The sequence below is a fragment of the Lithobates pipiens genome, unplaced genomic scaffold, assembly GCF_037356315.1.
Source record: "Lithobates pipiens isolate NorthernLeopardFrog02 unplaced genomic scaffold, aLitPip1_a1.2 Scaffold_8, whole genome shotgun sequence".
NCBI classification, from domain to species: domain Eukaryota; kingdom Metazoa; phylum Chordata; class Amphibia; order Anura; family Ranidae; genus Lithobates; species Lithobates pipiens.
The window spans coordinates 515,446,486-515,468,105 of record NW_027507903.1 but is presented as its reverse complement, the minus strand read 5'-3'; the positions used below and the strand labels follow the sequence as shown (position 1 = coordinate 515,468,105).

The window sequence follows — 21,620 nt, the reverse complement described above, 5'->3', positions numbered from 1 at the left end:
CCATCGAGCGTGAGCAGGCCCTAGCTATGCGCTGGGTCGACCACGACATGCCCGGTCTTGCAGGGGTGGCTGGTGAGCTATATGCTCCAGGGCACAAATATGACCGGGCTACTGCTGTCTGTGTCACAGTATGCTTTGGCCGACAGCCACCCCGTACTGCTCGGGTGATGGGTCTGTCTGTGGAATGCGCCCAGCAGTCCATGCAGGAGGGGTAAGTATGGTTCCATCTGTCTCGGCAGGATGGAGCAGCTGGGCATTCCCTGGGAGGTCGACTAGGGGGTCTCGCCCTCCCTTTCTTCTCTCCCTGTCCCCTCCCTCCTCCCCATGCTATGGGCTGCTGTGTGGCTGGGCACATGGGGGTGCAGTGCACGTACCTGGCTGGGGGTTTTCCGGGGGGGGGGGGGGGGCTCTGGATCCTGGCAGGGGGCTGCGCTGAGTGTTGCGGGTCCGCTCGTCCTCTTCCCTGTTTCTGGGCCACGGTGGGGTGGTTGTGATGTGGGGGGGACGCTGCATGCTCCGTTGCCATTTTTTGTAGCCACAGACAGTTTTCAGCCATTTTCTGGTGGTTCGGCAGCCATTTTCTCGGCGCCCCCAGGCGCTTTTGCTAAGGCGGCCATTTTCTAGTAGCCTCAGGTAGTTTTGTCTCTAACTCTGGGTGCTTGTTTCCTTCTAGAACAGCGCAAGGAGAATGGACAGCAGCACAGCGCAGTACCTGGGTCAGGGTGGGGAGTCCTGCGGGGGGCCCCTCAGTCTGTGGCAGCTAGGAGGGTGGACATTTTGTGTGACTTGCCTTAGGTCCCTAAGTGGGGACAGGCGAGTGTGGGTCAGCATGGCGTCAGAAGCTAGTGCTTCTTTCCCAGACATCCCTGTTATTGCAACTGGTTCCCCTGCACCTGCGGTGCCTATGGACGCTCTGTCGGCAGTCCAGGGGGCCTTTGTTGCCAGGGTGAAAGCGGTGCAAGGGGGGTAAAAACCGCCCCATCCCCCCCAACCATCTTCTGGGGAAAGCTCTGATTCAGACTTGGGCCTCGCAGTGATTCGGGCCCCTGTGCTAATGTATCAGAGGATGCGGACCAGGACCGTTCGGACAGTGACGATGACTCTGTGTCTGAGTCAGCGCAGGAAAAGGCCCTTGTAGGAGCACTTATTACAGCGGTGCAGGATACCCTAAAAATCGAGGCTATGGCGGGGGCATCTACAGAGGTATTGGTCCCTTTCGGGTCCCACAAGCCGGCCCGCAAGGCTAAGGTGTTTCCTTACCCAACTTATTTTGATAAGTTTACTTACAAGGCGAGGGGAAAACCACAGCGGGCCTTTTCAGGCCTTTTCAGTCCTGAAACACATGGCAGTGCGTTACCCCTTTGAGGAGGCAGGTAAGCGTTCCCAGTCCGACAAGGTGCCTGCTGAGGGGAAAAAAGCATCCCTGGTTTCTCAAGCCTGCGAGCAAATCTGTCACCGCATGAAGGTTTGCCCCCGCCTGACTCTCGGGTGAGGGGGTCGCCTTCGGGAGTTTGCAGCCCGGTAGACCCTCCCTACTTTCCAACCAGTAGGTCTGCAAACTGGTTTCATCAGGATACAAGATAGTTTCTTTCTTGTCTGCCAAAAAGATTTTTTTCCCTCCAACCTTCATCTTCTTCCAGCTTGTTGGGAGGCCCTGTTTGGGGCAGTACAGGACCTGCTGCTGCGCTGGGTGATAGTACCTTTACTGACACCGGAAAGGTTTCAAGGATTCTACTCCAATCTGTTTGTAGTCCCAAAGAAGGAAGGGGTCCATCCGGTCCTGGACCTCCAAGGCCTTCAAGAGCTTTGTGAAGGTACAAAGGTTCAGGGTGGAATCAGTTCACTCAGTGGTCACTGCACTCCATCAGGGGGATTTTCTGACATTCCTGGACATCAAGGATGCATACTTGCATGTCCCCATATGCATCAAACATCAGAGGTTTCTGCGATTTTGCCGTCAGGGACGAGCACTACCAATTTGTAGCTCTCCCTTTTGGCCTCGTGTCGGCACTGAGGGTCTTCACAAAGGTGCTAGCCCCAATTTTGGCTTTGCTAAAGCAGAAAAGGAATCGCAATTGTGGGTTACCTAGACGACCTCCTTCTGAGAGCAGCTTCCGCCTCCGAATTAAGGAAGGATGTGGCAATCACTATGCAAACTCTTCGGGAGTTTGGTTGGGTACTGAACCTACAGAAGTCAGTGTTGTGTCGAATCAACACCTAGAGTACCTGGGCCTGCTTCTGGACTCCTCGGAGGCGAGAGTCTTTCTCCCTTCAGACAAGCTGCAGACTCTAAAAGCTGCGGTGAAGTTGTTGGTGTCCTGCAGGTGGTCGTCGCTGCGTTTTTTGTATGCGAGTCCTGGGTCTCATAGTAGCCACATTTGAGGCAGCACCGTATGCTCAATTCCACACTTGTCTTGCAAAAGGAGATCCTGTCAAAATGGGACAAAACTCTGTTGTCCATGGATTGTCAAATTCAGGTAAGCCAGTTAGTCGGGGATTCCCTGCTCTGGTGGCTGAGGTCGCCGGCCCTTCCGTCCGGGAAGTCGTTCCTTCCTCTTCATTGGACAGTGATCGCAACGGACGCCAGCCTGACCGGTTGGGGGGAGTTTGGGGCGTACAGTCAGCCCAGGGTCGCTGGACCCAGGGAGAATCCCGCCTGCTGATCAACTTCAGGCAATCAGGCGGTGCCTCTCCAAATGGTCACATGGGCTGCCTGGGCATCCGGTCAGGATCCAGTCGGACAACGCCACGGTGGTGGCGTATGTCAACCATCAAGGAGGAACAAGGAGCTCGGCTGCAGCACTGGAGGTTGCTCACATCCTGTGGTGGGCAGAGCGGTGTGTGCTGTCTCTGTCAGCCGTGTACATTCCAGGCGTAGAAAACTGGCAATCGGACTATCTAAGTCGTCGGATGCTGGACCAAGGGGAATGGTTGCTACATCCGGATGTATTTCGGCTCCTTTGGCTAAGGTGGGGCACACAAGATGTGGATCTCCTGGCTTCTCAACTCAATCGGAAGGTACAGAGGTTTGTGGCCAGGTCAAAGGATCCCTGGGCGGACGCAGCAGACACGTTGGTGGCTCCATGGGGGCATTATTGGCTGATTTATGCTTTTCCCCCACTCAAACTTCTACCACGTCTGCTTCGCAGAGTGGAGGCCGAGGGGATTCCGGTAATTCTGATTGCCCCAGATTGACCTCGGTGTCTGTGGTATGCTGACATAGAATGGTGGCGGATGTTCCTTGGTGACTGGCGATGCGAGAGGACCTTCTGTCGCAAGGTCCAATACTTCATCCTGCTTTCCCGTCACTGGCTTTAATGGCATGGCTGTTGAAAGCCAGGTGCTAAGGGACCGAGGTCTGTTGGATTCGGTAATATCCACTATGCTGAGGGCACAGAAGTCCTCTTCTCGCAAGAGTTATCATCGTACGTGAAAGGCCTACATCTCCATGTGTGAGGAGATGGGGTGGCGTCCGCGCACATACTCGATTTCCAGGATTCTGCTGTTTTTGCAGCAAGGAGTGGACCCGAAACGTGCCTTAAGCACCATCAAGGGGCAGATATCGGCTTTGGCTGTTTTTTTTTCAGTGACCCTTGGCGACCCTTGTTGCAAAACTACACATCCCATGAGGCATAGTAAAGTTCTGACATTCATAGACATGACTAGGCATGATGGGAATTGTAGTTCCTGAACAACTGGAGGGCCGTAGTTTGAAGACCCCTGGTTTAGGGGGTTCGACATGTGGCCTCTCCGGTTCGACCACCGCTACCTCCGTGGGATTTGAATCTGGTGCTCTCGGTGCTTTGTAAAAATTAGGGAGATCCCCTTATTCCCCCTCTCTCTCCCCCCTCCCAGGAGGGTTTTTGAGTTGGCTGCCTTGTCTTGCAAGTCTCCCTACTTGATCCTCCAGAAAGATAAAGCGGTGTGCAGCCAAAGGTTGTTTCGGCCTTCATCGAAATGAGGACATTGTGCTTCTGTCCTTATGTCCTCGGCCGTCACACCCCAAAGAGGTGGCTTTGCACTAGTTGGACGTGGTCTGGTCTCTGCGGGTGTATCTGTCCGCTATGGCTCCTTTTCGGAGGTTGGACTCGCTGTTTGTATCGGTAGCTGGTCCGAAGAAGGGACTGGTGGTCTCATCGGCCACCATCTCTCAGGGGATCAGACAGATTGTGGTTCAGACTTAAGCCATAAGGGGACGGGCACCCCCCCCCCCCTTCCTGTCACGGCACATTCTACCAGGGCAATTGGTGCCTCTTGGGCTTTCCGACATCAAGCGTCCATTTCCCAGGTGTGTAAGGCGGTGGTGCTGTGCAAGTGTTGCTGTTTTTTACTCTTTCTGCCTAGTCCTCTCCTAAAGGGGTGATCAAACCCTAAGGTCAAGATAAAGATGCTGTGTCCGTCAATGAACTTCAGAGAAAAGGATTTTACGGTGAGTACAAAAATCCTATTTTATTCTCAACTGCACATATTTTACAAGATTGGTTTAACTGATGTATTTACTGTATGCGCTGTGAGTATTGGTAATTACGTTTTAGTGATTTCACACTCGGTGATCAGCAACTGCAGGAGATTGGTCACATTATTGTTTAGGACAGCATGAGTATATATATTTCACTATAGATTTATAGTGCTATACAGTTGCATTTATTAAAATTAAATTGTAATCAAAAGAAAGAGCTCCATGAGATAGTACACACCTGTTACACTTAATTGTTCCTAAGCAAGAAGATTTTAAATAGATGTCCCCCCCCCAGACTGGCATGCTTGGACACCGCTGCCTGATTAATATTTGATTATATCTGTGAGACAGATTTCTTTTCTTTTAAGTTTAAATAGTTTTGCTGTTGCAATCTTGTTTATCCTTATGGCTCAGGTTGCTTGTCTTTTGTGTTTTTTGAAGTGTCTTCTGCCTTCCTTCCCACTGATGGCAAAGATCCAGAGACGTCGTTCTCAAACTGTAGCGTGGACACCAGTGTTCTGGGTAATACAATTTTTTGTTTGTATAGATATAAATGCAAATCATTTTTTGAAAACATGTTGGACAAATAGCATGAGGCACTGTCAAGATTATAATATGGGAAATGTTCTTCCGTGTCCTCTCTTTATTAGGACAAAGGGTCTCCCCTTCCTCTACAGCCCTCCTGTAAACAGCAAGACCCATGGCTGACATACTGTGATGCAGTTTTTCCCTGTTTGATATGACTTCATAGAGAGCTATTATATGTCTAGAAATTTTGCTGTATCAGATTGTATATATGTATGTATGACTTTTCTGCTCTTCCCTGAAAACTGGGCAAATATAGGGTGAGTAAGGAATGTCTAATGTATGCAATTGGGTGGAGATTGAATGGTTGCAGAACCGTGTTAGTTTTTTGTTACTGTCTGGAGGGACATTTCAGCCTCACATTATTCCTAGGACAGAAAGTGGTAGGGAATCCCAAAGTTTTGAGTTGAGAAAGGAAAAGTGGAGAAAACCTTCAATGGGGAAAAACCACTTTTGACAACATTCTAAGAGAGCATTACCTGCGACTTCTTTTTCTATAGGGCAGGAATCGAAGGAGAATGCCTCCAACCATTCCCTACTTTATCAAAAAATAGTTGGAGTTGGAGTTTTACAAACGCTTAAGCAATTTACTACATATGAGATTGTGAAGCAGACCAAGGTGCACCATTAAACTGAAATTACCTAACAATGTTAATTTCTTAAATGCATATTACAGGACACAGGATGAGTATCCATGTACATTGGGCTATGATGTTTGCTTCAGGAGATTGGAAACTGGCAAAACAAAACTGTAAGGACAGCCCAGTATAAACCCCCTCCTTCCACTCACAGCATGCCTCTGTTTTTTGCTAGTGTCATAGAAGAAATCCTTTCTTCAGTCATATTTTTTCATCTAGAAAGTTTCTTCAGCAGCTGCAGAGCCAGAATGGGTTCATTTTGCAGGTTTTCAGTTCAGCTGATTCTAAGCAATACCAAGGAAGCTGTACCCAGACCCTATCGAGAATAAGTGGCGCCGGTCTCTAATGTGACTACTAGCGTTAGGCGAGCGTCTGAGAGTCCAGGTACCTATGGTGCAACATGCTGAAAATCCACTTCAGAGTGCTTTACAGGTCCAGGTCCTATCTTCCATGGCTGCCCAGACTCTCAGCCCTTCTGCACTACTACTACCCCCCCCAATCAATGTTGGCTATGTACTGCACATTCCTTTTTCATTGAGTGAGCACAGACCTCGTTGCCTTCCAGCCATCTCTTCTGCACTTCCATTGGTTCTGTGATCCCCTGGACAGTACTTGGGCTCCCTGCTGTGTTACAAGTAACCTGGTCATAGACGGCATTAACCCTTTCTGGTCTGGCAGTGAATTTCTTTGAGTAAATTATGGGACCCAAGTATGTGCTTCATATGATCCATTCCTATTTTTGCTTGCTAACAAAACTGAGGCATGGTGGGAGTGAGCTGTCCTTACAGCTTTGTTTGCCAGTGACCAATCTAAAGGCAGCAACATAACGCAATGTGCCTGAATACTCATCCAGTGTCCCACAATGTACTCAAGGCAAATGATTTTAAAGTAAGTGAAAAATACTTTCCCCCCCCCCCACTATACTCCATAGGTCTTGAAGAGATCACAGAGAGCAATGAAGAGGCCGTAAATGGCAGGAGTCGCAGGCAAGCTGCATCTAAGGCAATCGCAGAGCAGAGAAAACTCCTGAAAGATGACAGCAGCAGTGAAGAGGATGCAGATGAATTTAAACCAGACGCTGCAGTTTGTAGGTTGCATTTCTACTTTTGCTTCAGATTTTCAGTACAGCTTTATGCTGTGGGCCATACACAAAAAATATACAAGGTGACATGTTGAAAATACAGCTCCTAGTAAATTGGATTCACATCAGAGTAAATCATCAATCTGATTACAGCGTGAAACTTATGTTTATAATGCTTGTTTTGGATACTTGACTTACATTTTTTTTTCATGCTAGTGGGTCAGAATGACAGCTAAGAAACTAGAAGATTTGTAAATTTATATACACGTAAGTAAAAAAAGTCCTTAGTCCATATAGACAAAGTTCCAATAATCAAAGCAGCACTCCAATCAAAACTTAATTGGAGTGCTGCTTTCATTATTTTAACTTTGTCTATATGGACTAATGACTTTTTTTTACTTATGTGTATATTAATGTCTTAGTTAAAGGGCTGCTTTTATGTACATAGACTTGCATCATAAATATTATACTTTCTACATTCATGTTTTGGGAACTTCATTTTTCCTGAGGCATTTTTAGTAGGGGTGCACCGGATGGGTTTTTTGGTTCCTGAAACAAACAGAAAATTAAAAATACACTAGGCCGATACCAAAAATGCCTGATGACGAAAATGACTTTTAAAAAAAAAAAATATTTTTATGCAGGTGGTGGTCAGAGACTGCAGACGTGGTACAGGAGGGTGGTCAGAGACTGCAGACGTGGTACAGGAGGGTGGTCAGAGACTGCAGACGTGGTACAGGAAGGTGGTCAGAGACTGCAGACGTGGTACAGGAAGGTGGTCAGAGACTGCAGACGTGGTACAGGAAGGTGGTCAGAGACTGCAGACGTGGTACAGGAAGGTGGTCAGAGACTGCAGACGTGGTACAGGAAGGTGGTCAGACTGCAGACGTGGTACAGGAGATCAATACAGCCTCACCAGGTTCCTTTAAATGCAGCCTACCAGTGCCCAGCAGCCTACCAGTGCCCATCATTTGCCGCCTGCCTGTGCCTCACCAGTGCCCATCATTTGCAGCCTGCCTATGCCTCACCAGTGCCCAGCAGCTTGCCAGTACCCATCATGCAGCCTTCCTGTGCCTCACCAGTGCCCAGCAGCCTACCAGTGCCCATCATGCAGCCTGCCTTAGTATGTCAGACAGGGCAGTGCTCGATCTATGGAGGAAAGCTGTCAGCAGCACACAGCATTAAGGGACAGCTTGTAGGTGTGATCAGCAGGAGGAGCATTAATAGTGTGCAGCACCGTGGGGGTTAAGAGTGCAGGACTTGTTTGACATGCTGTTAGAGTGAGCAAAGCGAGCGGTCTCACTGTTTCTAACAGCATGTCAAACAAGTCCTGCACTCTTAACCCCCGCGGTGCTGCACATTATTAATGCTCCTTCTGCCGATCACACCGACAAGCTGCTCCTTCATACTGTGTGCTGCTGACAGCTTTCCTCCATAGATAGGGGGGGGGGGGAGAGGACTGGACTGGGGCTAGGCGGAGACAGGGACGCTCCAGAATGTCACCCCCCTACTGGGCGGCACCAGGGACAGGGCCCCGCCCCATCTTTGGCATTTTACCGAAAAAGCCAATTTTCGGCCAAAATTTCGGTGCATCCCTTATTTTTAGACACTGAAATTATTAATATATATTTATAGCCCAATGTTTTTTTTGTTTAATTTTTATTTAATTTTTTCTTGTATACTCAGTCTAGCCATGTGATGTCATGGTTTTTTTTTCTGGCAGTGGGCACCTCCTCAATTCTGAAGAGAGCAGTGTTACATAATGTCTGCACTGTTCTCTTATAACTCCTTGATCCCCTCATCTCACACAAAGTGAATTGAGTGACACATTATGTTATTTACCACACAAGAGGGACAATCCTGGATTCCAGAACAGTGAGCCTGAGGGGACAGTGCAAGGTATAGGATGAGAATTACAGTGAGATCTGCTTTTATTATTTTAACATGAGCAGGCAAGTCTTCTTTTTTTTTATTTATTATTATTATTTATTTATTTTAATTAACGCATGTGAACCCTTATCTTGTGAAACAACCCATTCACTTTAAAATAAAAATACACATTTTATATATATAGATCTATCTTTTTTTCTTTAAGTGACCACGTGACCGCTGTTCTCAGCTGCATAAGGGTCTTAGAGAGCTTGGGGTGGAGACTGCAGGGACAGCAATATAATTATCTTCCCAGTGAAGAGCTGCGCAAGGGGGCATGTCAGCAGGAGGTAAAGAAACAGCATCACACAAGCCTTTCCAGTAAAGAGCTCTGCAGGGGTGCGTGCCAGCAGATATCTGGCCATTCAATTACAGGCAGGCTGTGCTCTTGACTAGAATGCAAAGAAGAAAACTGATTACACTGGGTTGGATGTGCTTCCATGCCTAGCATATCGGAAATATTAAATGTTGGGGTAAACCATTAAGCCATTAAGTTCAAAATCGAAATGAAAGGTTTAATATTTGTGTATAGATATAAAAACATTATATATAACTTTTGATTTCCCCCCCCCCCTTTTTTTTTTTTTTTATTTTTTTTTTTTTAAGTGATCACATTCCCTCTGTTCTCAGCTGTATGAGAAGCTCAGGGAGGAGAAACTGCAGTACATTGCTCTTCCCATTTCATGTCGGCACAATTCTGATCGCTGGATTAACTCTCAGCACAGCTAGAAGACTGCCCATGCTGTTCTTTCATGCCTAGTATGGTCAGTTTAAGAAAGGACCGTAGGGGGACTAGCAGAAACAGAAGTTTTCACACAAAGGAAGAAATATAAAGAGAACAGGATCATTTTTTACACAAGTACACAGTATAGCGGGCACATATAAGGAATATGAAATGTTGTGTTTACATATTCTTTGAGCTGTAGTCAAGTTTTTTACAGACATTTTACATTTTCCCTGCTCTGTCCAAAATGTTTTGGCTGGAGCTGGGATGTAAGTTGCTAGTTTAGATGCAAATAATATATGAATTCTTTAACTGACTGAATAACTTCTCAGAAGATTACAGTGCTATCTCTTGGTAAAGCTTACCGGTCACCTACTTTTTTCAGATGAGGACTCTGACAGCGATGAGAGTTACAGTGGTGATGATGAAGAGTTTGAAGTCCAGAAATCTGAAAAAGCAGGAGCAAGCAAAGTTCCAAAGGCCAAGAATGAGAAGAAAGGAAAAACCACTCCAAAGGCCAAGAGAATAGGTATCGAGATTGTGATATTCCTCAAATCGCTTCATCACAAAATATCAGTGTGAATCTGAGCTCTCACATCTCTGTGTAGCATATACTGTATGTGACTGTGTTGCATTTTGTTGTCATATGTCATCTGACATTTGAATGGGCTGCCAGTACACAGGGATGGATCATAACATGCAGCATTTTTTTCAAGGCAGCAGACCACAAAGCACGGTAGTGTCACTGTGCATTTTGATGAATGAATGCCATGTGTTGCTCTAGCATGCACATTCGACCAAATCTCAAAATAGTGTTTCAGTCCTTACATTTCTCTTGATATCAGGTCTTAAAGGGGTTGTAAATGTTTGTGGTTTAGAAAAAAAAACACAAACCTTGCATACTTACCACCTCTGTGCAGTTGGTTTTGCACAGAGTGGCCCGGATCCTCCTCTTCTGGGGTCCCTCACCTGCGCTTCTGACTCCTCCTCCTCTTCTCGAGTGCCCGTTGGAGAAGCGATCTCCCTCAGGACACCCGTGCGAGCATGCTCCAGTGTCCTGCTGCTACATCCATTGACACAGACAGCAGGACTTGGCCCCAGCGACTGTGCCATTAGATTTGATTTTAGCCGCATCGGTTGTTATCCCTGGATAGCCGATCACCCGCTTTAAAAAAAAAAAAGGTTGAGGAATCGTCATCAGCATTCAGACTTTATAAAGAATGCAACAAGAAATGTAAGGGTGCAATAAGGATGGCAAAGATAGAACATGAAAGACACATAGCGGAGGAGAGCAAAAATAATCCCAAGAAATTCTTTAAGTATGTAAATAGTAAAAAAGGGAGGACAGACCATATTGGCCCATAAAGGATGGGGAGATGGCGAAGGTATTGAATTTATTCTTCTCAGTCTTTCCGAGGGAATCGGGGGCTACAGTAACCAAAACTGCAGTGTTTATCCTCATGACACATCCTAGGAAGCACCTCCATGTTTAACAGAGGACAGAATTAAAATTAGACTTGGGAAACTTAACATTAATAAATCACCGGGACCATATGGCTTGCACCTGAGGGTACTTGGGGAGCTCAGTCAAGTAATTGCCAGACCATTGTTACTAATTTTTACTGACAGTCTATTGACTGGAATGGTACCCTGTTTCCCTGAAAATAAGACCTAGCGTGATTGTCGGTGATGACTGCAATATAAGCCCTACCTCCCAAATCGGTCCTACCATGTTTCCTCGAAAATAAGCCATACCCTGAAAATAATACCTACAAGACTTTAACTAGGGCTTATTTGGGGGGTATGGCTTATATTGCAGCCATCACCGACAATCACGCTAGGTCTTATTTTCGGGGGGAAACAGACAGGGTACCAGCTGATTGGAGAAAAGCCAATGTAGCATTAATAGTTAAAAAGGGCCCAAAAGGAGGTGGTGAGTTGCCAACTAGATAAAGGAAGGTCCGTAGACGTGGTGTATCTGGATTTTGCAAAAGCATTTGACACCGTTCCCCATAAACGTTTACTGTACAAAATAGGGTCCGTTGGCATGGACCATAGGGGGAGTACATGGATTAAAAAATTGGCTACAAGAGTGAGTTCAGAGGGTGGTGATAAATAGGGAGTACTCGGAATGGTCAGGGGTGGGTAGTGGGGCCCCCCAGGGTTCTGTGCTGGGACCAATCCTATTTAATTTGTTCATAAATGACCTGGAGGATGGGGTAAACAGTTCAATCTCTGTATTTGCATACAATACTAAGCTAAGCAGGGCAATAACTTCCCCGCAGGATGTGGAAACCTTGCAAAACCCTGCATTAACAAATTAATGGGGTGGGCAACTACATGATAAATGAGGTTCAATGTAGAAAAATGTAAAATAATGCATTTGGGTGGCAAAAATAGGAATGCAATCGACTCACTGGGGGAATCTAGGATGGAAAAGGTCCTGGGGGTCCTAGTAGCTGATGGGCTCAGTAATGGCATGCAATGCCAAGCTGCTGCTAACAAAGCAAACAGAATATTGGCATTAAAAAGGGGATCAACTCCAGAGATAAAACAATAATGCTCCCGCTCTACAAGACTCTGGTCTGTATGGAGTATGCTGTCCAGTTTTGGGCACCAGTCCTCAGGAAGGATGTACTGGAAATGGTGAGAGTACAAAGAAGGGCAACAAAGCTGATAGCGAGCACTGAACTTATTCTCTCTGGAGAAGACACTTGAGAGGGGATATGATTTCAATACACATACCGTACTGGTGACCCCACACTAGGGATAAAACTTTTTTGCAAAAGGGAGTTTAACAAGACTCGTGGCCACTCATTAAAATTAGAAGAAAAGAGGTTTAACCTTAAACTATGTAGAGGGTTCTTTACTGTAAGAGCAGCAAGGATGTGGAATTCCCCTCCACAGGCGGTGGTCTCAGCGAGGGGCATTGATAGTTTCAAGAAACGATTAGATAAGCACATGAACGACCACAACATACAGGGATATACAATGTAATACTGACATCTAATCACACACATAGGTTGGACTTGTGTCTTTTTCTCAACCTCACCTACTATGTAACTATGTATAATCGGTAACCTGTCATGTGCTTTGAAAACTGTCACGACATTTAAAAAAAGGTATCAGTAATGGTATCGGCAAGTACTTGAAAAAAGTATCCATACTTGTACTCGGTCCTAAAAAAGCAACCCTAATGTTAACCTTAAAGTGGTTGTAAACCCCATTCATTAAATCTGACCTGGGCACATATAGCTGGAGTGTTTACTTATCTTTCTCCAAAGCCCTAAGTGCAGTGTCTTTCTGCTGCTCTGTTGTCAGCATGATAATGTCTGACAAGTTCTCCTACAAAGGAGATAAAAGCAGCTTGAAATTTGTGTTGGGAAGGGAACTTGGAGATACTTAGAGAACTTATCTATTCAGACTGCAGCTCTGCAAGTTTCTTCGTTCCACTGCCTATGTGGGGGGGGGGGTGCCTTTCCTCCAATCAGCTCTCACACAGTGTATGCCTAGACTTTGCACCCACTACTGAAACAAGAAGAAAGATTTATAACACGATGTGCACTTTCTAAAGAATGTAGAAAGCTGAATATGGCAGATATGCATGTAAAACATATGTAAGGAGTTTTGTTTAATCTCTGTGTATCATCCGAGGCTGTTCAGTGGGTATGGGAGGGTTTACATCCACTTTAAGTATGAACTTCTCTTATTTGCTCCCTTTTTGTCTGTTCAAACCATCAAGAGTGTTTTATCTGTTCAAGTTTAAAAAAAAAAAAATACAGAAATCTTGGGAGCTGAGAATTTCCTGTGTGCTTAATGCTGCATTCTTATCAGTTTTATTATTCTCAGTTATCGCTGTGAAATTCTACAGAAAACCTCTCCTCTGGAGAAAATAAGGAAGTGTTCTATAGTCCTATCTTGGGTTGACAATGCTGCTCCTCCATAGATAAAGTATGATGAGTGAGTATTGTTACCCTAGGACAGGAAGTATATTACTGGCAGGATCATCGGGTGGAAATGAAACCTGAAAAAAAAGTAATACAAACACCACATCTAGCTGCAATATATTATTTTGGGTTTAGCTATTGTTTACCTTATCTGCTACCTTATTTCAGGTGATGACTCTGAAAATGAAAGCAGTTTTAGTGGAGATGAGGAGTTTGATGTTAAGAAGTCTAAAAAGACAGCAGCAAGCAAATGTGCAAAACCCAAGAGCGCAAAGAAAGAAAACTCCACACTGTCCAAGACAGTCCGTAAGAAACCATATTTAGATAATTTCTCTGCTATCTTTTACAAAAATATCAGTCTGATGCTTCACACATCTGTATGTATCTATTGGGATTTTATGTTGCATCCTGCAGTTAGAAATACTCAGCTAGTAGAAACATTATCTGCATGAAGAGGGTATGTTCTAGTATGTGTTGTGCTTACGGCTTGTGGCAAAGCAGATTGCATTTGGGTACATTCTACTTGCATTTGACATCTGTTTGAGACACTTTTAGGCCTCGTGCACACTGTACATTATCAAAATGGCAGTAGTGTTATCTGTAGAAAGGAAGTTTTAAGCGTTTTGAGGTAGCGTTTTTCATATTTATTTTTTTTTTAGCTTTTTATTTTTTTTTATTTTTTTTATATATTTTATAAATTTTTTAGCAAACTATACTCCCACAAAAGCTTATGGCTTAAAAACGCTAATAATCGCCGAATAGCCATATATTTCAGCTTTTATCAGAATTAGCGCATTTTTACAGCTGAAAAACTCCTCTTAACAACATAAGGACTAGCCTTGTTTTGAGATTTTGGTGTTTACAAGTTTAAAACTTTTTTTTTTTTTTTTGCTAGAAAATTACTTAGAACCCCCAAAATTATATATATTTTTTTCTAACACCCTAGAGAATAGAATGGCGGTCATTGCAATACTTTTTTTCACAACGTATTTGCGCAGCGGTCTTGCAAACGCACTTTTTTTTGGAAAAAATACACTTTTTTGAATAAAAGAAATAAGACAACAGTAAAATTAGTCCAATTTTTTTATATTGTGAAACCTAATATTACGCCAAGTAAATTGATACTAGGGATGCACCGAAATTTCGGCCGCCGAAACATATCGGCCGAAAATGGCCCTTTCGGCAATAAGCCGAAAGAGAATTTCCGCCGATACTGGTGCCGAAAATGGGGCGGGGCTTGCGGGGCGTGGCCCCGCCCCCGGTGCCGCCCATCACGGGGGGTGTCCTTCTATCCTTAGCTCTCTTGCTCCCCTCCCTCCTCCCCTATGCTGCAGTCAGCCTGTGGGGTCTCGCTCTGAAGTCCCCCTCTCCACAGCGGTGGCTGTATATGTCTCCTCAGCCGATGTGTAAATCGGCTGTGCAGGAGCTGGGCTCGATGTTCACTGTGAAAGTGAAACCAAAGCAGAGGCGTCTAGCAGTGTGTGCTGTGCTCTCTGCCTCCCCCTAGAGTGCAGTACCCAGCATGGAGATTAATGAAGAGCTGCAGCTGCCAATTTAAAAAAAAAGACTGTCTATATGTTTGTATGCCTGTGTGTTGTGTGTGTTGTATGTATGTGTGTTATATGTGTGCATGTATGTATGTATGCATGTATGTATGTATGTATATATATGTATGTATGTGCATGTTTATATGTATGTATGTATGTATGTGCATGTTTATATGTATGTATGTTATGTGTGCATGTTTATATGTATGTGTGTTAAGTGTGTATGTGCGCATGTATGTGTTATATGTGTGTTGTATGTTTTATATGTGTGTGTGTGTGTGCACGCGTTTTTATATGTGTATGTTTATATGCACTGGTGAGGCACAGGCAGGCTACATGGCGGGCACTGGTAGGCTGCTGGCACAGTGAGGCTGCATTGATCTCCTGTAGCATGTCCGCAATCTCTGACCATCTCCTGTACCATGTCTGCAGTCTCTGACCAGCTCCTGTACCATGTCTGCAGTCTCTGACCATCTCCTGTACCATGTCTGCAGTCTCTGACCATCTCCTGTACCATGTCCGCAGTCTCTGACAATCTCCTGTACCATGCCTGCAGTCTCTGACCAGCTCCTGTATCATGCCTGCAGTCTCTGACCATCTCCTGTACCATGTCTGCAGTCTGACCATCTCCTGTACCATGCCTGCAGTCTCTGATCATCTCCTGTACCATGCCTGCAGTCTCTGACCATCTCCTGTACCATGCCTGCAGTCTCTGACCATCTCCTGTACCATGCCTGCAGTCTCTGACCATCTCCTGTACCATGCCTGCAGTCTCTGACCATCTCCTGTACCATGCCTGCAGTCTCTGACCATCTCCTGTACCATGCCTGCAGTCTCTGACCATCTCCTGTACCATGCCTGCAGTCTCTGACCAGCTCCTGTACCATGTCTGCAGTCTCTGACCAGCTCCTGTACCATGTCTGCAGTCTCTGACCATCTCCTGTACCATGCCTGCAGTCTCTGACCATCTCCTGTACCATGCCTGCAGTCTCTGACCATCTCCTGTAATATGTCCTCAGTCTCTGACCATCTGATGTATGAAAATATTTTTTTAAAACAGTCATTTTCGGTATCGGTGCTGTTTCGGTATCGGTTTCGGTTTTCGGCCTAGTGTATTTTTCATTTTCGGTATCGGTTTCGGCACCAAAAAACCCATTCGGTGCACCCCTAATTGATACCCAACATGTCACGCTTCAAAATTGCACCTGCTTGTGGAATGGCGTCAAACTTTTACCCTTTAAAAAATTCTACAGGTTACATGTTTTCAGTTACAGAGGAGGTCTAGGGCTAAAATTATTGCTCTCGCTCTAACGATTGTGGCAATACTTCACGTGTGGTTTGACCACTGTTTTCATATGTGGGCGCTATTCATGTATGCTTTCACTTCTGCGCGCGAGCTTGTTGGGACAGGGAGCTTTAAAAAAAAAAAATTTGTATTTATTTTACTTGATCTTATTTATTTTTTCACTGTTTCTAAAAAAAAAAATACAAATTTGGGTCACTTTTATTCCTATTACAAGGAATGTAAACATCCCTTGTAATAGAAAAAAGCATGGCAGGTCCTCTTAAATATGAGATCTGGGGTCAAAAATCTCATATTTGGACTAAAATGCAATAATAAAAAAATAATAATAATAATTTTGTCATTTGAAAAAATTACATTGAAAAAATGGTTATGACGTCGCTTCCGCCCTGCTATGGTATGGAGATGGGTGGGGGCCATCTTCCCCTCACTCATCTCCATACCCGGCCACGACAAGGACCTGATCGCCTCTGCTGCTGCCGACGGTTCCGGTAAGCAGCGGAGGGCATGGGAGGGGCCCTCTCCCGCCGCTGATAACTGATCTTGCGGCAAATCTGCTGCAGAGACCACCATTATCGTACACACGACCGACTCCTGAAGAGATGGATACCTCGGTTGTGGCTGCAGCTGCTGCCGTTACCGAGGTATCCATCTTCAAAGTGCCGATGTATATGTACAGGAGTCGGTCGGCAAGATTAAAACTCACTAGTTCTGTTTTTTGTTTTGTTTTTCCAGCCAGAAAACACCCCTGCCAAAAAAACACTGATAACCATATTGGACACAGTATTGTGCATGGGCACATAGAATAACATGTTGGGGAATTTACGGTCTTCAGAAAAAAACGCCTGAAGCCAAACACAGCAGCTGTAAAAAAACGTCCAGTGTGCATGAGGCCTTAAGATCATTAAGACCTTGTTCATACCATGTGCAGAGAGGTCAGTTTTTCTGCACAGGTTCTGCAAGGGCACAAAAAAAATAAAAATAATTCTCTATGTGCCCTGTTCACATCACAACATTGGTATCACATGCAGATTTCTTCTTCTTCTTTTTTTTTTGTGCAGGAATTTGCAACGTCTATGCTGTTTTCTGTGTAAAAAGAAAACCGACGTGACATTAGCACTCTGATTTGAACAAAGCACATAGCTGATGCGCATGAAAACTGATGTCAACGTGCACAAAAACTAATGTAAACTCGTATCTGCAGGAAAAATCTGCGTGGTTTTCCAATCAGTTTTCATGCACGTTTGTGAACAAGCCCTAACATTTAATTGACAGGTAAAACTGACCTACAGTAGACCACCTAAGCTACACCAACCTGCTTCAAGCTTCTTTTGCATTTCTACTTAGTTTTTGGGGAAAGAATCGCTTCTTTTGCAATCAAAATCCTGCAGACACAGGCCCTAAATGTAATTGGATTGATTTGTAAAGGCAAGTAAGCTGTTCGCTTTGTGAGGGAAGTTGCCCAATCATGTGCAAGGAAATGTCAAACCCAATGTCTGTAGAATAATCATATGTGTGTATTTATATATGTAAGTGACATAAAAAATGTTTTTTTCAACCTCCTTATACACAGAAAATCCATCTCCTGCCCCTGTGTCCATTAGAATAAAGCCAATGCCAGCCAAGCCTACAGCTGCCCCATCCTCGGGGATCAAAAATACAGCTGGACACAGCAGCCCTTCTGTAGGAATGAAAAGACCAGCATGGAGTCCTCCAGGTAAGCACCGATTTCCCCCCCCCCCCCCCCATTTTAAATTGCAATACTATGCTCCTTCTGATAATGCTAGTTTCTTGACTGCCATTGTAATCCAATGGCCTCAATATTATCACTTGTACTATTATTATTCTATGCATATCACTGCCTGGGACCTAAATACAGATCAGGAGTTTTGACTTTTTAATGCACATGCTTTTACATGGTTGTCACCTAATTCTAAATAATTGCTACAGTCTTGTGTGTCCGAGGTTGCATAGTTTTGTTTGCACTGTCAGTGTTTTCACATTTTGTCTTTTTTGCCACCAGCTTCTTTGGGAACTGCACGGAGCCCGCTGACTGGAGAGACTGTGCGGTCTCCTAACCAAGCACTGCGCCTTGGATTGTCAAGACTAGCAAGAGTCAAGCCATTACATCCAGCTACTGTCCATCACTGAATTTCTTTTCAGTGAATCATCTGAAGAGTGAAGAAGAAGTAGTAGGAACTGAAAGAACCCAGATTCCATAAACTGGCATTCCCACAAAATATAAATAGACTTCAGCACAACAGCTAGAGAACTACAACTAGCAGAAATGCCTGGGCTGACCGGCATTTAAAGTCTTGCTGAAGTTTCACAAATTGCTTGGCCTTGTGGGATTCATCAGAACTAAAACCATGCAGAGACTTGAGAGACATGAATGTTAAAGGCAATACTTTTGCTTATTATCAAATTTTCAGAACTGTTTAATCTTACCGTTTGCTTTTTGGGGCCTAATTTTATTGAGGGACAAGTTTTAAATGTAAAAATGTTGAAGTTTTAAGGTGACAGAAGAAAGTTAGTTACTTTTTCTACTTTCTAAGAGAAAGTTTCTACTTTCTATTTTCTTTTTTCTGAAGAGTTGAGGGGTGTGTAAGGGATGAGCACTGATTTGAAATAAGTCATACAGAGTTAAAGTGGTTTTAGGGAGAGATGCTGCCATAGGTACTTATTTAAAGTGTTTCTAAAGCTAAATGTTTGTTTTATTTTATTTTTTATTTTTTTTGTAACCTTAAAATGGTTGTAAAGGCTGAAGGTTTTTTACCTTCATGCATTCTGAGTATGGAGGTAAAAAACCTTCTGTGTGCAGCAGCCCCCCTTATACTTACCTGAGCCCCATCGCGATCCAGCGATGTGCAGCCTCTGCTCTCCGGGGACTCTCCCGCCTCACTGGCTGAGACAGCAGTGGGAGGCATTGGCCAATGAACCAATGAGGAGAGACGGGGCAGGGCCAAGCCCAAGGCTCTGTGTGTGTGAATAGACACACAGAGCAGTGGCTTGGGAGTGAGCCAGCTCAGATGCCCCCAAAGCAAGCTGCTAGATATGGGGGCAGGAGGGAGAGGCCAGGAGTGCCGGTGGGGCACCCAAAAAGAGCAGGCTATTGGGGCTGCTCTCTGCAAAACCACTGCACAAAGTAGGTAAGTATGACATGTTTGTTATTTAAAAATATGCCTTTAATATCACTTTAAAGCATTCTCTGCATTAGGTTAAACGTTTTGGGACTTGATGTGCCCCTCCCCTCTGAACACTTACCTGACTTCTGGATTGATCCAGCACTGTGCCCCGCTGCAGTCTCCTCTCCTCCCTCCTCCTTCACACATGAACTGACAGGCGGGAGCAATTGGTTTCTGCTGCTGCCAGTCAAATTCAGTGAGGAGGGAGCGGCATGTGTGTCAGTAAATGCACACAGCCTGGCACAGGAGAAAGCCCACAAGTGCACTCACATAGGAGGCACACCAAGAAGAGGAGGAGCCTAGACTGCTAGCGGGGGGCTTCAGAAAAGGAACTTCAGGGTCGCTCTGTGCAATTCCATTACCCATTGCACAGAGCAGGTAAGTATAACATGTTTGTTTAGGAACAAAAAAAAAGAGACTTTACAATCACTTTAACTGCATAGGTATCTATGGAAGCACACCTGTTGGTGCACATTCACCAGACTTCATAGATTTTGGCAGTCCTGTTAACATGATGGATGTAAATCGCTGAACAGCCTTCCTCTATGGGTACAGGCACAGGAGAACTTAAAGTGAACCTCTATGTTAGAAGTTAGATCATTTTTCATGAATGGAAATAAAAAACACACAGGGGTTGTCCTCAGACTCCTCTTTCTGCAGATGTTGCCTTGTTCACATCTTCTTTCTTTCATTGACCAATAACAAGTCGGCTGATCAAGAACACTTGCATTCTGTATCAGCACAATTGGCAGGCAGACAGCATTTTCAGACGTATAGGTGTACTTTTAACTGTATTTGAGGGCTGTTTGCTGCATGTTTTTCCCTTGTCTATTCCTCTAAAGTCTGTCTTCCAATTCATTTTATTTATGATGTTGCTTACTAGCTATTATAAAAAAAAAAAAACAACAATGGCAATCGCTGTGGAGTGACATCCAGTAACAGTGCAAATATCCGATGAAAACAACATATAACTGCACAGCTTTGCGTCTTTAGTACACAACTGTGTGAGACGTCACAATGTATATCCTGCAGTCTTTTTAGCTCTAGAACTACACTGGAAATTTTAGTCTCTTGAGATTTAACCACTTGCTGGCAGTCGCCTAAATTGGCTACAAATATCTTGCTACTAAAATTGTTAGTGATTTATCACTAAGTCTAGCAAATGATCGGTAGACAAATGGCTACGTATGGGGTAGGCTAGCTTGCAGTAGAATCTTGTAGCTGTCATTTGTGTATGAATGGAGCATTGTTTGGTCATGCAAGAATGACTGCTAACATCCCCTGTGCAGTTTTAGCCTGTTCAGGTGACTGCTAACAGATGGTGAAATTTCTTACTATAATAGCCATGTAGTCCTAGAGTTACTGTAGGTGTCCATGGAGCCCAAGTGCTTTCTATGATGTAGTATATTTGCCGCATCTATTTTATACACTTGCTCAGAGAAAATAAATTTTATACAATTTCTAAGATAGCAATGAAATGTTAAAATGTGTGTGTGTATATAGCCAACCTGAATAAAATTTAATATTTTTTTCCTAAGGTTTGTTATTATGTGTACTAAATGATTCTATTAAAAGTTGTATAGGACAGTGTCTCCCTGCTGTGTATTATACAAAGCCTGGGATCCCCTGAGTAATTCGATGACCTTGTGTAATTATGTTATAAGCCAACTATACTCAGAGGGGTCTGTCATCCCTAAAAGGGTTTCAATGTCTCTATAATATTTTTAGGAGTATGTTGCGTTGGGCAACAGCAGTTGTTCACTAGACTTGTCATAGCTCCTCTCGTGTGCTTATGATGTTAGAGATTGTGCTCTCAGCTGTATTCTGCTCTGTCTTCCATTAGGCCTGATTCACACTCATGCCTTTTGCATTTTCAATACATGCTTTTCATCCATTGAAGTCTATGGAACCAAAAACCAAATAAAATGCACAGCTGTGAACTACATCCATAGGAAACCATGTTAAATGGACTGTGGTGTGTTTCTGCAAAACTTTATTTTATTTTAGGATAAAGTAGGAAAGAATAAGACCCTTTGTCAAGTTTTGTATTGCAGTCTGTCTCGCCACTGGAGAGATTCACTCTTCTGCTTGTTCTTGTGACCATTGTTACCAGGACTGAAAATTATAGGAAATCCAAAAGATCAGAGTTCTCAGAGCAATTAGCGAGGAAAAATGTTCTATTTGTGACCGACACCTCTTTCTTTGCCCCTTTCACACGAGCT

General features: G+C 44.4%; 1 protein-coding gene across 6 annotated transcripts in view; it reads left to right on the top strand.

Moving 5' to 3' along the window:
• RAD51AP1 (RAD51 associated protein 1) overlaps positions 1-20,935 on the top strand; it is a 67,986-nt gene extending 47,051 nt beyond the window's left edge. For 2 of the 6 annotated variants that reach the window (XM_077469417.1, XM_077469415.1), the window contains exons 5-10: positions 4,901-4,981; positions 6,614-6,769; positions 9,802-9,945; positions 13,532-13,669; positions 17,787-17,930; positions 18,237-20,935. In XM_077469417.1, coding sequence (XP_077325543.1) covers positions 4,901-4,981; positions 6,614-6,769; positions 9,802-9,945; positions 13,532-13,669; positions 17,787-17,930; positions 18,237-18,364 — 791 coding nt within the window. In that variant the 3' untranslated portion in view covers positions 18,365-20,935. The remainder of the gene's footprint in view (positions 1-4,900; positions 4,982-6,613; positions 6,770-9,801; positions 9,946-13,531; positions 13,670-17,786; positions 17,931-18,236) is intronic. The other 4 variants (XR_013270355.1, XM_077469416.1, XM_077469419.1 and 1 more) reach the window with 4 other exon arrangements.
• Positions 20,936-21,620: the final 685 nt, after the last annotated feature.